Raw genomic sequence first — 16,650 nt, 5'->3', positions numbered from 1 at the left:
ACTTCTTTAATGAGCTCACACAGTCTGAGGGCTTTAAATGCTGTTTTTTAGCCATCAGCCTTCTCAGATTTACATGTCAGGACCCAACTGTGGACATTCACATCTCCAGAAAGCTCAATCAGGATTTCCAGCTCAGTGTGCCCACAAACAGGCAACCCTCTCTCCCTCCTAAACCAGCTCTTCCAAAACTTCTGTCACCCTCTCTCCATCTTTCTAATCTACTCAGGTTAGAAGCTACAGTCACCCTGGTCCCTTTCTAACACACACCCTCTCCAGCCCCAAATGTTATTGGTTTTGCTTCCAAAATATTTCCAGAATCTCACTCATGCCCACACTATGGTCCACCAGAAGCTTCTCTGGGTGGTCTGACTCCCCCAAATTTGTTACCCAAAGGAAGTCTTAAGGACACACATGTACCCACACACAGGAAGTAGGTAGTATAGTCACCAGCAGTGTGACATCCGTTCTAGCTACCTCTCTTTCTCCTCTACTGTTCTGAGGACTTCTCTGGACCACAGTCTTTGGCCAGATCCCTTCAGGCCCCAGTCCACCATGACCCCTCCAGGCTACCTCCTCGTGTTCCTGCTTCTGCTCCAAGGTGAAGCCAGCAGTTGGGGATTGAGGGGACAGAAAGGCTGCCATTTGATGTTGGGGTGCAGAGAGCAAGCCCTTCTCCTTGTGCCCTTTTCTTTCTTGAGAGCCACTGGTCTCAAGGTCTGGGTCCTTGAGGGTGGGGGTGGGGTTCTGGAGCTGTGCGCTCCTCTCCTCGCTGGGTGACTTCTAGTTCCCTTTTCTGGTCACTGTCTGTGCTCCAGGAAAGCCCCATTTCCCGTTTACCTCTCCAATGTGGAGCTCAGGTCCTTAGAATCCCACCCGCCCTGCGACCGTGTTGGGGACTTCTCCCCCCACCCCTATCCACCTTCTCTGTCTTCCACAGTGGCTGCAAGTCAGACGCCAGCAGGTGAGGAATGAACTTCAGCAGCCGCCTCCAATCCTGAAGTCTGATCCGCAGCACTCCCCTGTCTAGCGACATTTCCCAATCCCAGCCCTTTCCTGTCCATCTCGACTCTTTACCACACAATTGAAGTGATGGGAACAGAGACTCTTCTTAACAGATTCCTGGTGTGCCCAGGGTACAGCCCTCGGGGTTCTGTGACTTCCCAGCCCCTCTAAGCTCCCTCTCTCATTTCACTCCCTAATCCCAAAGAATCTGGAATCTTCTCTCTCTCTCTCTCTCTCTCTCTCTCTCTCTCTCTCTCTCTCTCTCTCTCTCTCTCGGGATCTTGCTGGGAGGAGCAAGGCTGGGGGGAGGGGGGGACGGACCGACGACGACGACGGGACAACAGGACTCTCTGTGGGCAAAGAGAAAGGTCTCAGCTGCCTGCAGGTCTGGGCTCTAACCCGCAGGTTCCTGCTCCGGATGTGGGCCTCTGTCCCTGCCGCTCCTGGCAGGCCTGGTGGCTGCAGATGCGGTCTTGTCCCTCCTGATCGTGGGGGTGGTGTTTGTATGTATGCGCCAACACAACAGGCCTGCCCACGGTGAGCAAACTCTGGGGTGGGGCCTGGAGAGTAGGTAGCAGTCCCCAGGGAAGAAGGGGGTCCCACAAAGGCAGTCCCCGGGGAAGCCCTGGAGGAGGTGCTTGGGAAACCCTGGGGGAGGTATCTGGGGAACCCCTGAGGAAGCCCCTGGTGCAGGGGGTCTCCCAGGAAGGTGATGTGGGAAGAGTGGTGGGTGGTCATGCTTCATGCTCCCTCTACCCCACCCACTAGACGACGGCAGAGTCTACATCAACATGCCTGGCAGAGGCTGACCTCTGCGACTTCTGACCCGCCCCGTCCTGGATCACGTGGGGGTACCTGGGAACACACTCCTTCCAGAATGGAATAAAGCTTTCAAATACCTCTAGTCTTGTTCTTCCCAACGTCTGACTTTTTCCCAGGGAGCTGTTTCCTGATTTAATACCATTCTCGGGGCCCCACTGTTACCCAACGCCCCACTACAACATAGCAGAACTCAGTCGTGGTTTTTTATTTGGGGACAGAAGTGGGGAGAGGCCAGACATCTCATGGGGGGTGGCACTGTGTGGATCTGCATCCCAGCAGTCCTGCTCACAGGGAGGGCTTGTTGAGCAGGCATCAGGAATGACTGGATCCAGGCATCAGGTTGCTGACCAGCATAGGGTGGGCTCATTTGTAATACTGCCTCTGTGTGTTAAGGTCACTGTAGACATCTGGCCTTTGGCCCTGAAGCTCCTAAAAAGACAGAAGCCATCATTGGAGTGGTCTTCGCAAGCAAAAAAAAAAAAAAAAAATCTAACCTCCTAATGACCTTCGAGGTCCCTGGCAGCTTCTTTAAACTTAAGATCATGAAAGAGATCCCAATTTTATTTAAATGTGCCCTGCGTTCCCCTTGCTTCCCTGCCCCAACATCAGGGCCTTTCCGTGTGCAGTTCCCTCTACCTGGAGCACCAACTCCCTAGATCTTCAACTCCTCCTTGTCTGTCTTTCTTGGACATTTCTTGGTTTCTTCATCTTTAGTCTCTTTCCCAACCCCACCATTTTCATATTGGCCTGCTTTATTCTCTCCATAATGTTCTCCCAAAATGATTTTGTTAATTGCTTCAAATCAGTCTCTCCAATTAGGATGCTGGGCGGACCCATGTAGGTCTCAACCAATCCACCGAAGGCTAAATAAATCAGGCTGACACTTTGCCCTAAAATTTCCTGACTCTCAGGGACTGGACAGTCTTCGCAGTCTTCTGGGCCTTCAGGGGTCAAACTCAAGGATTTCTGTTTGTTTGTTTTGCTTGTCTTTCTGACACAGGGTTTCTCTTTGTAGCCCTGGCCGACCTAGAACTCACTGTAGACCAGGCTGGCTTCGAACTCAGAGATCCTTCTGCCTCTGCCTCCAGGGTGCTGAAATTAAAGGTGTGCACCACCCACACCAGGCACCGAACTTGAGATTCTTACACTCTGCAAAGAAAACTTTCTCCAGCAGGGAGGTGAATGGGCCAAAGTGGCTGCAGGCAGGGAGGTAGAGAGCCTTGTCTATGGCTCCAAGGACAGACTCTCTGGTGCCAGGACCAGTCTGGGTGTGTGTTTCTCTCAAGAAGGAGTTTTCTGCCCCTCACTTCTATCCCAGAGGCCAGGAAGGAGTCTTGAGGCTGGTGGGACGGCTCAGTGGGTAAATCACGTGCTGTGAACCCTGACAACCAGTTAGAGTTCTGAGACCCACAAGGTGGAAAGAGAGAACGGACTCGCACGGGCTGTCTTCTGTTGTCCACATGGCTGCCAAAGCAGATGCACCCTACCACCCCCAAACACCCACAAATAAGATAAATAAATACTAAAATGAATGTGATTTTAAAAATAGGAAAAGACTTGATGTCCTCCTATGGCCTTCCTACACACACACCACACATACATACACAACATACACATCACACACCACACACACACTATACATATGCTATACATACAAACCACACACAACCACCACACACACACCACACATACACACACACACACCACACACCACACACACATTACACATATGCTACACATACACACCACACACATACACACACACCACACACTACACATATGCTACACACACACACCACACACACATTACACATATGCTACACATACACACCACACACATACACACACACACCACACACTACACATATGCTACACATACACACACACACACCACACACACACTACACATATGCTACACATACACACCACACACACACACCACACCACACACACACTACACATATGCTACACATACACACCACACACAACCACCACACACATACACACACACCACACACCACACACACACTACACATATGCTACACATACACACCACACACATACACACACACACACCACACACACACTACACATACACACCACACACAACCACCACACACATGCACACACACCCCACACCACACACACACTACACATATGCTACACATACACACCACACACAACCACCACACACATAAACACACACACACACACACGAGTCTTGACAGGGAGGGAGCGGACATGACTGATGACATTATGGAATTTAGGAGTGAGTTCAATGACAGCCTGTACTGTCCCTACCTTACACATATGACTTTGACTTATTTTACTTTGAATTAATTGTTTTTTATTTACTGGATTGAATCCAGGGCCTCGTACATGCTAGATGAGCATAGATGGAGCCACATTCCCGTCTTACTCCACTTTGAGTTTATTTTTCTTTTTTAAAAGACAAGACAGGGTTTCATGCTGCATCCCTGGCTGGTCTGGAACTCTCTAGGTAGACCAGGCTGGCCTCAAACTCACAAGGATCCATCTGCCTCTGTTTCCCCAATGCCAGCATTAAAGGCATGAGCCACTGTGCCTGGCTCTGGTTTATATGTTTGAGATATTATATACAAACTAGACTGACCCTGAATTCACAGTCTTCCTGCCAAGCTTCCGAAATCCTGGGACAGTGTGCTAATTGTCGTTAATGTTTATTTTGGCGCTGGGTATTAAATAAAGGTCTTTGCAAACGCTAGGCAAGTGCTGTATCACACCATGCCATATGAGCCCCTAGGCTCACCCCTTTTTTTGAGACAGAGTCTCTTTCTGTGGCCCAGGCTAACCTCAAACTTTCTCAGTAGCCCAGGTTGACCTCAAACTTCCCATCGTCTTGCCCCCCAAGTTCTGGGATCACTGTGCTTTTTGTGTGGAGTTTTCTGAGCCACCAACTTTGGCCAGCTGCTCAAAGGAATGGACGATGCCCACACCACGCTTCTGCAACGCCAGAACTCTGGTGGAGCTCCTCTCTTTAGCAAGACCACACTTAGACTAACTTCTTTGCCTCACCAAGGGCTTCTCCCAGTCTGACTGAGGGCCAGGCTTTCCGCAGATCAGTGTCAGCCTAACAAAGACAGAGCTCCTCTATCTGCCCCCACACATCTGAGGCTGAGCAAAAAGGTCAGGGTTGATCTCTGACTGTGTTGGACAGATGCCTCCTTTGATTTCAAGATTGGAGGAGTTGCTAATGGAGGTACCTTAAGGTGCTGGGAAGGGTAGTGTGTGTGTGTGTGTGTGTGTGTGTGTGCACGCGCACGCACGCACACACACACATACACAGGCAGGACTAGGAGCAGGCAAGAGTGAAGGCAGAGAAAGATCTGATGTTCTTACCTGATAAGGTGACTCCGTCTCAGCAATGCGCTGTTTCCGGGTCCCTGCAGAGGGATACAGAGTGTAACAGGATGTAAAGATGGACTAAGCTGTAAATTGGGACTATTTTGTTGTGTTGTTCAGTTGTTTGGTTGGTTGACTGGTTGGTTTGGTTTTCCAAAACAAGATTTCTTTGTATAGCTCTCGCAGTTCACTCTAGACCAGGCTGGCCTCGAACTTACAGAGATCCACCTGCTTCTGTCTCCCAAGTGCTGGCATTAAAGGAATGTGACACCACTGTCCCTGTTTTGGTGTTTTAAAACCAGCTCTTCGGGCAACTTGAGAGATGGTTCAGCAATTAAAAACAGGCACTGCTCTTGCAGAGGACCCAAGTTCAATTCCCAGCACCCACACTGGGTGGCTGGATCACTTGTCACTCTAGTTCCAGGGCATCTGGTGCCACCTTCTGGCCTTGGAAGACTGCAGTGTGTGTGTGTACGTGTGTGTGTGTGTGTGTGTGTGTGTGTGTGTGTGTGTGTGTGAAGGTGTAACTCAGTTGGTAGGAAGTACTTGCAGTACAAATGGGAGGCCCTGTCTGGGTCCTCAGCATTAAGGGAAGAAACAACAACCAGCAATCACAAGGCAGCCCTCCCATCCTTAGCCCCCAGCCCTTTAGATATCCATGACCTTTGAAACTTCCCACACTCCCCAGTTTCCAGCAGGCCAGCACCCCCACTCACCCTCTGCAGTGCCCCGGCCGCGGCCTCGGGGGATCAGGCGGCCCAGAGAGTATACAGCCAGAGCAATGAGCAAGGTGAGCACCAAGTCACCCAGCACAATCCCAGCCAGCACGCCCGGGCTCACGGAAGAGCAGCTGCACTCTGGGAAGGTGACACAGAGGGATGAGAAGGGGTGACATAGGTGGACAGTCAGGGACTGGGTGTTAGCAGAGAGAGGGTTAGAAGAAGGAAAAGGGGGTGACAAGAAGTCTTTGAAAGGAAGGGAAAAAGATTCAGGGTGTCATGGCTTACCACTCTGGGCCTGGACGGGACTTAATCCTAAAGAGGAAAAATTAGGTAAACTGAGGGAGGTAGAGGCAGGAGAATGAGAAGGTTAAGGTTACCCTCAACTACATAGCAAGTAAAGCTAGCCTGAGCTATATGAGATTCTGTACCCAAACGGAAGATGTAACTCGTGGCCCATCAGACAGTGGATGGAGAAGCTGGAGATGCAGGAGAGGACAAGTGTCCCAGCTCCCAGGCGGTGGGGCAGAGGCGACTGGCCAGTGTGTAGGATCCATGTCAGTTTGTCTGGTTGAGATATCCCCTCCTACTGCTTCTGCCAGGTTCCAAATCTTGGGGCCTCCAGCTCAGGGAGAGACCCACAGGCACTAGAGGAACCTTCTTCTTCCTCCCAGCCCTCCCCTTTGGTTGTCCTGTCCTGTTCCTTCCTGCTCTCTGCCCAGCCCTGGCCCCAACCTGAGCTAAAGACGCAGCAGACAGCTGCGGAAGCCCCCGACTCACCTCCCACGGTCAGAAAGACAGGAAGGAACAGAAGGTGACGGGAGGGCTCCAGGGCCCCCATGGTGGCCAGATGTGCACTGGACACCACAGTCCAGGGGCTGGTGGTGTCACGTCCAACCAAGTGAAGGAGGAAGTCTGAGGTGGGTGGTGGCAGCGGGAGGAGGGGACAGCAGCGGGGAGGAGGGACACATAGAAAGAATGCGGCCGGCCAAGGGGCTGGGCCACAGACCTGATGGGCTGGACAAGAAGGACAAGGGATATTCACGACAGTCCCTGGTCTTCAGCTTCAGACAGAGGGCAAATGTTATAACAGGAGGGACAATGAGTGACAATGACTGAAAGCAGCTCAGCCTCTTCTGGCTGGGCAACCTTGAAAAGTCACTTAGCCTCTCTGGGTCTCGATTTTTTTCATCCACAAGCTTGAGAGTAAAATTGTACCTTTTTTTGCAAGGTTGTTTGCTAAGTGACATTCCGAGAGCAGGGTCCAACCCTTCCCAGTCCTGTAAGCATCAGCTACAACGATTATTTGATAATCAAATCCCTAATATGGCCACTGGCTATTAAGAGAAAGCATGGGCAGGAGCGCTGTTGATGGTACTCTGAGCCCACAGTATTCTCCTGTGATAAATAATGCCTTTCTCCCATTTTACAAAGAGGGACAGCCACACAGGAAAGCACAGATAGAGGACCCAAGACCTGAAAATGGCCATTTCAGAGGAGGAAGATAGATGAAAGGCAGAGAGAAAACAACAACAAAGCGAAGGGGGTGAGAATTCTTGCCACAGATGTGCACGCCACAGAGACAGAACTAGGGCTTGAGGTGAGGCAGGTGGTGGCCCTGTGGTGACCACTGGGCCTGGCTGGGCTGAGAGGGGAAGCAGCTGGGAGCCAGGAAGGAGGGGACTCACGGGGGCGCAGGGGGAGGCAGGGGCTATTTTAGTCCTAGTGGGAGCCTAAACTGGAACTTGTGAAGGAGGAACCTGAAGCTGGAGCCCCTGGGCACCAGCCAGATGCATAAAGCCCCTCCCCCACCCTCATGTCACACTCTGTGGCACCCGCGTGCAGGAGGAAGGGGAAGCTGGATGGTGGTCATGGGACAGATGCCGATGCCACTGTGGGAGGGGAGGACTCTTGAGTTGGGTGGGGTGGGAGGGGGTCTCTGATAATCATGGCCACTACTGCCCAGGCCAGGCGGAATCCAAACGTTTCTTCCTAAGGTCTAGAGCTAGAATGGCAGAAAGAGGCCTCTTAATATGAGGGTGAGCTGAGTGAAGGACAGCTGGAGACCTGAGTGGTGCTGTGGGCAGTGAGGACCCCGACTTGGGGGCTGGGGGGGGTCAAGGCTTCCCCTGAGCAGGACGTGGGGACTTGACCCAGAGAAGGATGCAAGGTCAGCTTCTCCCGAGGGCTCTGTGAGATCACTAGAACTGTGTCTGACACATTGTGGGTACTCAGGGTGGTGTTAGCATGTCCAGAGCTGAGCTATGGTCTATCCTTCCTAAGTCTTTCTCTCATTCCCCAGCTTTCCAGCAGGAGACTCTGACCCCTCCTCCCACCCCAGCCACGCCTGTCCTGTCCCCAGAACGCACGCAATGGAACAGCCAAGATACCAGGGCACCATCCAAACCAGAGCATGTGTAGTCATGGGCTTTGACTGAGGTCCTGGTGTCCTCTTTAGTTGTTAGGATATGGGAAGTTCTTGGGGTCCCAAGGGAGAGATGTTGGTGAACATTTGTGGGATATGAGCTGACAGGCTGAGGTGTGTGTGTGTGTGATGTGTGTGTGTATTGTGTGGTGTGTGTGTGTGTGTGTATGTGTGGGTGTGTGCATGTGGGTGGGTGTGGCCGGAGGACAAACTCGGGTGTCATTATGCAGGACTGTCTACCTCTTTTCTTTTACTAGTCTGAAAATCCCTAGTAGGCCAGGCTGCACCCCCAGGATTCCTCGGGTCTCTGCCTCCCTGTGTTTGCAGGCCCAAAACTGTGAGCCTATTTGCACCTTGTCTGAAAATCTGAGAGTTTTAGCTTGCTCAAAGTTGTTGACAAGTGTGGTTCCACAGCCTGACCTAGGGTGCGGTTACTTATTGTTTTGGACATTAAAATGGCCCCTGCAGGTAGATCCACTCCACCCTGGCCAATGGTCAGGAAATGGCCTAGTGTGGGTTCACGGCCTAGGCAACAGAATGCTAATGACTTGATATCTCAAAGTAGTGAAGCAAATAACGGTTCTGGTTGTCCTTTGTATCATGTTAAAGTGGTCTTTTGTCTTCTTCCCCCCTTTCATATAAAAGCACATGAAAAATAAACGCAGGTGAATTCAGCATTCGGTATTCGCCGAGTTGCCCTGGCGTTACTATCCTATGTCTTAGTGATTCTTTCTTATCTCTGTTCCTCTTCCTTAACATTTTTCTAATCCTCATGCCCCTACCCTGGTAAGTGGTATATTTGTCGAAGTTGGTCCCAGACAGTTGTGGGATTACAAACACAGCATAAGCCAAGATGCCCAGCCTTTTATGTAGGTCCTAGGACCAAACCTAGGTCCTTCAGCACTTCGCCAACTGAGCCTCTTTCCCAGATCCAAAGCCAGACAGGTCATCCACTGAACAAAAGACCGCTCGATCATCCATCATCTTCCTTCTTCCCAGATCCAAAGACAGACAGGTCATCCACTGACAGCTCGATCATCCATCATCTTCCTTCTTCACTTTCAGGTTGATTTTATTTTCATGGATGCGCGTATAGCACATACGTGTGTGGTGTCCTCAGGAGAGTGAAGGAGATCCCTGCACAGGAGTCACAGGCGGTTATGAGCTCTCATGTGAGAACAAAGATCACAACAGGACTTGACCACTGAGTCATTTCTATCGCCTGCCTGTCAGCCACACCCTGCAGCTCCGGACAGCCCAGACTCTGTATCTCAGTTGGCCTTGAGCCCACAATCTTCACGCTTAGCATCCCGTACGCCAGTGCTAAGTCTGAACCAGCCATGACCAGCTCAGACCACTGTGCAGATGCAGGCCACAGAGAGCAGGCCTGTGCTGGTCCCTAGGTCAGATGGTGGGCTGGGTTCTAATTCTGGGTGAAGGAAGGGGAGGTGGTGCAAGCCATGGTCTGATGGGCTCTGAGCTGTGATGGTGCCAGGGTGCAGGAAGCTGGGCTGAGGTTTGTACAATGGCCCAACTTCCCTAACAGTAGACCAGAGCTGCAGAATGTAAAAGCCAACTTTCCCAGGCAGTTTGTCAGGTCTGTGGCTGCCGCCGCGCTGTCCATCCGTCCTTTGGGCACCCTGTGAGGCTTCTGAGAAACAGACCAATGGGCTCATACTGTAGCTCTGTGGTAAAATGCTCAATAACCATGCCCAACTGAAGGAAAAAAATCAAATAGCCTGATTTTCTTTATCTTTTGTTTGATTGTTTGTTTTTGAGACAGGGTTTCTCTGTGTAGCTTTGGAGTCTGCCCTAGTACTCACTCACTCTGTAGACCAGACTGGCCTCAAATTCATGTCTCTGCCTCCTGCCTCTGCTTCTGCCTCTGAGTGCTGGGATTAAGGGCGTGCACCACCGCTGCCTGGCTTGATTTTCTTTTTCCTGTATCCCATGCTGGCCTTGAACTTCTGTAGTCAAGGATGATTTCCCACCCTTCGACTTCCACCTCTGGAATGCTGAAATCACAGGCATGAACCCCTCTGCCTACTTGTTTGTTTTGGTTTGTTGGTCAGTATCTCAACCTACAGAGCCCAAGATTACCTCAAACATGGCATAATCTTCCCGAAACCTCTCCTTCCCAAGAGCGGTAATTGCAGGAGCATGCTACCAGACCTGCCTTTACCTGAGTGGCCCGAAGTTTTGAATAGACACTTCACAAAGGAGAGGCAACTAATGGCCAGTCAGCAGGGGTGAAGACACATTAGCCATCATTAGTCACTAGGGAAACACAAGCGAGACGCAGTGACACGCCACCACACAGCCTCCAGAACCGCTGACCCACTGAGTGGCGACAGAGATGTGGAACTCCAAGTCTCAGCTGGCAGGAGACTGAAAGGGAGCTAACAATTGGCAAAATGGCTTGGGAGGTTTTCATAAAGCTGAGTATTTACCTCCCAGTGATTCTGAAATTCCACTACTGTTTACCCAGAAGAAATGAAATCACAGGTTCATATGAAGGTGTGTGGAGCCGAGTGGATGCTGTGGTGAGCGACTGTAACTTGAGTCCTGAGGAAGCAAAGGCAGGGGCATTGCCAGTTTGACCCCATAGTGTGGGCTACACGGGGAGATTTTGCCTTAAAAAAAAATATGTTTTTGAGTGTTAGCGAAATGGAAACTGTAAGCACCAAAGACACTAGTAATGAGAAGCCATGGGTTGGGATGTAGCTCTGTTGGCTAAAAGGTTGCCTAGCAATTATCAAGCCTTGTGTCTGAGCCCCAGCACTATTAACTGGATGAGGTGGAGCGTAGCTCTGACTTCAAAGGCAGGAGGATCAGGAGTTCAAGGCCACCCTCAGCTACTTTGCAAATTTTAGGTCGGCAATGAAACCCTGTCTCAAAACAAACAACCACAAATCCAAAAATGCTGTCAAGCAGCTGGAGAGATGGCTCAGCAGTTAAGAGTTATACTGCTTTTGCAGAGAACCCAGGTTTTGTTCCTAGCTCCTGTCTACATCAGACGGCTCACAACCGCAGACAGCTCCAGCTACAAGGATCTGATGCCATCTTCTGGCTTCCATGAGAGCCTGCATTCCCATGCAATACACACAGATGTGCATACACATACACAATTAGAACATAAACGTAAACCTTACAAATAAAAAATCTTGTTGGAGAACTAGAAACCATAAAAAGCAATTCTAGAAACAAAAAGTACAATTACCAAAATTAAAATTCAAAGGATATATTTAACAGAAATGAATGCTCTAAAAAAAAGGCTAGTCTAAAATTCAGTAGAGACAAAAAAAATATGGAAAATACATGGGATAGAAGAGCATGTCTAGTTTGCCTCACCGTAGTCCCAGAAGAATGGGGTAGCTGCAATAGTCAACAGACCATAATCAGGTTACAGCAAGACTGCCAGGCCGCAGTACCAGCTGTGGGCTACCCTCCATGAGTTCTTCACCGTGGAAGGCTCTGAGCCCCGCCCCCAAACAATACAGGCCTTTGCCAACCAGAACCGTGTGGTGAGACCCAATTGCTGAAGACACCACACATGGGGGTTGCAGGACATAGAGAAACCAAGTTAGAACTGAGCTGGAAACTTCCTCCTGCTGGTCAGCTTTTATAGCACCAGAAAGGGTCTCAGTGTCTTTCTCAGCTGTGGGACCAGTGTGTTACACTGTAGGTTGTCAGACAAGCTGTGCCTACAGGAGCAGCAGTGGCGTGACCATTCTGTGCGTAACCAAACCCTTTCTGATTGGATTTGGTGCCCGCTCCACAGACAGGAGCTCACTTTGAAAAGCCTATTCAAAATCAGGGGAAGCCATGGACTGTAGTTAAGTAAAGTACTGTTGTTGTTTTGGTGGTGTTGTTTGTTGTTGGCTCGGTGTGCTCACCAAATTGCCTTCTAAATCACCATGTTTATGTCTGTAAATTGGGGGTCACAGTAGCTTTTTTTTTTTTTTTTTTTTTTTTTTTTTTTTTTTTTGTAGTGAGCTATAGTTTACCAAAGAGATGTAACTGATCGAAGTTCTGAGAACCAGTTGACTGGTGAACAGTCAGCCTAAAGGGGATCTCTGTGTCAGCACATCTAAGCCCAAAGAACATTACTGAAGAGGGGGTGGAAGGAAAGTGAAAGCCTGGGGAAGTGTTTGGAACACCTTTAATCCCAGCAGTTGGGAGTCAGAGGCAGGTGGATCTCTGTGAGTTCAAAGACAACCTAATCTAAAGAGTAAATTCTAGGACAACCAAAGATACACAAGAGAAACCCTGTCTCAAAAATCCAAAAAGTAAAAATAAAAATAAAAGAAATAGAGTTTAAAATAAAGCCATGTAAATATGGGAAACACACAGAGAATCTGGATACTGTGTTTTTAGGTTCTCTCTGAATAGTTTGAATGCTGAGGAAGGAGCAACAGCTGCTGAAAGATATTTGTTTATAAATGCTGATGCATCAGTCTAAAATAGGTACTTTGAAAATACTTTGACTTCAAAATTGAAGTCAAAAGAAGTGTTACTTTGGAGAAGAGGTTTGCTTTTGTTTCCACAGGAAATGAGAGGCTGTGGATTCATTGGGGTTAAGAAAAATCAGGTTTGATCAAGGAAGATCCCCTGAGAAATCTCCGCTAGGAGGAATGGCTCAGGTGTCTGAGTTCTACATCCAGAACAGTTCAAAGACTGCAGTTCACAGGATACTCTAGTTACAACTTGATCATAATCTAAATTTTCTTAAGGTCCCCATAAGATTATCAGCACCCCCAATCAGCAGGAAGTATCCTGAAAAACTATGCCCACATTCCCAAAAAATGGACTATGGATGTTTGCCTTTGTTTAGAATGTTGGTTACAAGTTGTTATGGATAATGATCAGGAGAAAAACTAAACCAAGGATATTAGATTCAGAGCTCTTGTTTAAAAAAAGGGGAGGGAGTGCTGTGGGACAATGGTCTTTTATCCTGCCACTTGTATTATTTTTAATAAAATGCTGATTGGCCAGTAGCCAGGCAGGAAGTACAGGGGCAACCAGGCAGGAAGTAGAGGTGGGGCAATGAGAATTCTGGAAAGAGGGAAGTTTAAGTCTGCAGTTGTGACCCAGACGCAGAGGAAGCAAGATGTAACTGCTTTGCCAAATAAGGTACTGAGCCATCTGGCTAACACAGACAAGTATTATAGGCTAATATAAGTTATAAGAGTTAATAAGAAGCCTGAGATACTAAGCCTATCAGTTTATAATTAATGTAGACCTCTGTGTGATTTCTTTGGGATTTAATGACTGCAGAAACCAGGCAGGACAGAAAAACCTCAGTCAACACCACGCCCTGCTAATATAAATCTTAAAAATTAAACTAAAATGGAAGGACTAGCTGGGAAGAAGAAAGTTCATCAGGATTAGGAGGAGCCAAGAAAGAAGGGGGTGAATATGACCAAATATACACACATGAAATCAACATGGAACCCATTATCTAAGGTAATTAATGCAACTAATAAAACTTATTTTTTTTAATTTTTTATGTGTATAGGCATCTTGTCTGCACATATGTCTGTGCATCTGTGCATGCCTAGTGCACACAGTGGGATAAAGAAGGTGTTGAGTTCACTGGAACAAGAGTTAGAGACATTTATGAGCTGCATGTGGGTACTGGGGTTGAACCAAGGACCTTTGAAAGAGCAGCCAGTGCCCTTAACCACTGAGCCATCTCTCCAATCCCTAAAATTTTTATTTAAATTGTCTTTAATTACATGTGTGTGTAACTGTATATTGGCTTGCACACTTGAATGCAGTGTTTTCAGAGACCAGAAGATCACCTAGAGCTGGACATAGAGGCAGTTGTGAGCTGCCAGACCTCCCAACATGGATGCTAGGAACTGAACCTGGGTCCTCTGGGAGAAGTAAGTGGGTTCTTTTTTTTTTATTATTTTAAAATTTTCTTATTCTTTTTTTTTATTTTTTTTTATTGAGAAAAGGAGAAAAAAAAACAAGTTTCCGCCTCCTCCCAGCCTCCCATTTCCCTCCCCCTCCTCCCACCCTTCTCCCCCTCCCCCCACTCCTTTCCCCCTCCCTCTCCAGTCCAAAGAGTAGTCAGGGTTTTCTGCCCTGTGGTAAGTCCTAGGTCCCCCCCCCTCCGTCCATATCTAGGAAGGTGAACATCCAAACTGGCTAGGCTCCCACCAAGCCAGCACATTAAGCAGGATCAAAACCCCGTGCCATTGTCCTTTGCGTCTCATCAGCCCTCATTGTTCGCCATGTTCAGAGAGTCCAGTTTTATCCCATGCTTTTTCAGTCACAGTCCAGCTGGCCTTGGTGAGCTCCCAATAGATCAGCTCCACTGTCTCAGTGGGTGGGTGCACCCCTCGTGGTCCCGACTTCTTTGCTCATGTTCTCCCTCCTTCTGCTCCTCATTGGGACCTTGGGAGCTCAGTCCAGTGCTCCAGTGTGGGTCTCTGTCTCTATCTCCATCCATCACCAGATGAAGGTTCTATGGTGATATGCAAGATATTCGTCAGTATTAATGTAGGATAGGGTCACTTCAGGTTCCCTATCCTCAGCTGCCCAAGGAACTAACTGGGGACATTGCCTTGGGCTCCTGGGAGCCACTCTAGGTTCAAGTCTCTTGCCAACCCTACAGTGGCTCCCTTAACTAAGAATTGTGGTTCCGTGCTCCCCTGTCCAACCTTCCTTTATCCCAATCCTCCTGTTTCTTTATGGCCAAACCAACTCTCCAGTCCTGTAATAAAGACTTTAAAAAAAAAATAAGCTTGGTTCAATATAGGAAAGTCAGTTAATGTAAATGAGCAGCCTATCAGCATAACGAGGGAAGTCATATGCTAATTAGAAGATGCAAAGTGTGAGGGCATGGTGTGAATGCAACATCTACTTAAGATTAACATTCTCGGTAAACAGGCTGAGGGTGTATCTCACTCATAGATGGCTGGCCTAGCATGTACAAAGTCTAGTCCCAGCACCTCACAAAGCTGAGTATAACAGTACATGCCTATAACCCCAGCAGTCCAGAGACAGAAATGGGAGGACCATTGTAAAGTCCTTCTTGCTACATAGTGAGTTCAAGTCCATCCCAGGATACTTGAGATCCTGTTTCAAAAACACTAACAACAAAAGAATTGTGAACCTCTTGATTTGATGACTAGCATTCTGAGGTCTATAGCTTACACTACTGTGTAAATATTGAAGCATTTAATAGCTCGATCCTAACCGCTTTTCTTCTGAGGTTGAGTGGTGCAGGAAAATTGTCTGTATTCTGTCAATCATGTTTTAAATAAACGCTGATTGGCCAGGCAGGAAGTATAGGTGGGAAAACCAGACAGGAAGTAGAAATGATGCAATAGAACAGAAGAATTCTGGGAAGAAGGAAGCTGATTCCTCCCACTCCTGCCCAGACCACTGAAGCAGCAGGATGTGATCTGCCCCACTGAAAAAGGTACTGAGCTACATGGTTAACATAGATCAAAATAATGGGTTAATATAAGCTACAAGAGCTAATAAGTAGCCTGACCTAATGGGCCAATCAGCTTTATAACTTATAGAGATCTCTGTGTGATTTTCTTTGGGGCTTGCCAGCTGTGGGGTATTGGGCAGGACAGAAACCCCAACAAGCCCGCCCCCTTCATGTTACAATTGGGCATGAGAAAGACTATTTGTTGGTTTTATCCTGAACACATTAAGGTTACCATGAAGCAAGGTGAAAGTGGGAGCTGAAGAGATGGCTCAGTGGTTAAGAGCACTGGCTGCTCTTGCAGAGAACCTTGGTTTGATTCCCAGTACCCATGTGTCAGCACACAACCATGTGTGGTTTCAGTCCCAGGGGCCCGATGCCCTCTTCTGGCTCCCACAGGCACTGCATGCACATGGTGCATGGACAGATATGCAGGCAAACACCCCACACACATAAAATAAAAATAGACAAGAAGGCCAATGTGTCCAGTGCCATTATTCAGAGTTGATAAAGTCTATGTTATAGAAGAATTTACAAGACTCAGTAGACTAACTTCTTAAAATTCATAACAGAGTTTAAGTAGGTTAATGAGTTTCAAAAATCGATATACAAAAACCAATTTTATTGCTATGTACTGACCACATACCAGACAAGAGCAGAGAAAAATAACCATCTATATCATCATAGATGGTCAAATATCTAGTTATAAATCTAATAAACTAAATGAAAAGCCTGTACAAAGAAGCTTTTTAAATTAAAAAACCTAAATAAATAGTGTGCTATATCATTTTATTGGGTTAATGTTAGTTTCAATCCATGTATTTGGTGTCTTTATGATCCAAATGGAATGT

The 16,650-nt window shown here is 48.1% G+C and overlaps 2 protein-coding genes across 2 annotated transcripts; one reads left to right on the top strand and one right to left on the bottom strand.

The window, feature by feature from the left end:
* The first annotated feature begins 469 nt into the window (after positions 1-469).
* Positions 470-1,899, top strand: Hcst (hematopoietic cell signal transducer). Its single transcript, XM_041653263.1, has 4 exons — positions 470-598; positions 938-961; positions 1,408-1,539; positions 1,771-1,899. The coding sequence occupies exons 1-4, from the start codon at positions 553-555 to the stop codon at positions 1,809-1,811; spliced, it is 243 nt and encodes an 80-aa protein (XP_041509197.1). The 5' UTR covers positions 470-552; the 3' UTR covers positions 1,812-1,899.
* A 125-nt stretch (positions 1,900-2,024) lies between these two features.
* Positions 2,025-6,831, bottom strand: LOC121450015 (transmembrane immune signaling adaptor TYROBP). Its single transcript, XM_041654673.1, has 5 exons — positions 6,705-6,831; positions 6,213-6,239; positions 5,922-6,062; positions 5,203-5,246; positions 2,025-2,253 (listed from the first exon to the last, which is right to left on the bottom strand). Exons 1-5 carry the CDS (start codon positions 6,763-6,765, stop codon positions 2,188-2,190), a joined length of 339 nt encoding a protein of 112 aa, XP_041510607.1. The 5' UTR covers positions 6,766-6,831; the 3' UTR covers positions 2,025-2,187.
* Positions 6,832-16,650: the final 9,819 nt, after the last annotated feature.

This window comes from Microtus oregoni, unplaced genomic scaffold (assembly GCF_018167655.1).
Source record: "Microtus oregoni isolate MIOR12 unplaced genomic scaffold, Mior012 000006F_ref0000085, whole genome shotgun sequence".
Lineage (NCBI taxonomy): Eukaryota > Metazoa > Chordata > Mammalia > Rodentia > Cricetidae > Microtus > Microtus oregoni.
The sequence above is the reverse complement of the archived record's forward strand: the minus strand, read 5'-3'. Positions and strand labels throughout refer to the sequence as shown.

Excerpts from the sequence above, each read along its gene's own strand:
- Hcst (XM_041653263.1), top strand. The coding sequence starts at position 553 with ATGACCCCTCCAGGCTACCTCCTCGTGTTCCTGCTTCTGCTCCAAG. Across the intron at positions 962-1,407 it reads TGCAAGTCAGACGCCAGCAG|GTTCCTGCTCCGGATGTGGG; the intron begins GTGAGGAATGAA and ends TCTAACCCGCAG. Across the intron at positions 1,540-1,770 it reads ACACAACAGGCCTGCCCACG|ACGACGGCAGAGTCTACATC; the intron begins GTGAGCAAACTC and ends CCCACCCACTAG.
- LOC121450015 (XM_041654673.1), bottom strand. The coding sequence starts at position 6,765 with ATGGGGGCCCTGGAGCCCTCCCGTCACCTTCTGTTCCTTCCTGTCTTT. Across the intron at positions 6,240-6,704 it reads TGTCTTTCTGACCGTGGGAG|GATTAAGTCCCGTCCAGGCC; the intron begins GTGAGTCGGGGG and ends TTTCCTCTTTAG. Across the intron at positions 6,063-6,212 it reads TCCCGTCCAGGCCCAGAGTG|AGTGCAGCTGCTCTTCCGTG; the intron begins GTAAGCCATGAC and ends TCACCTTCCCAG.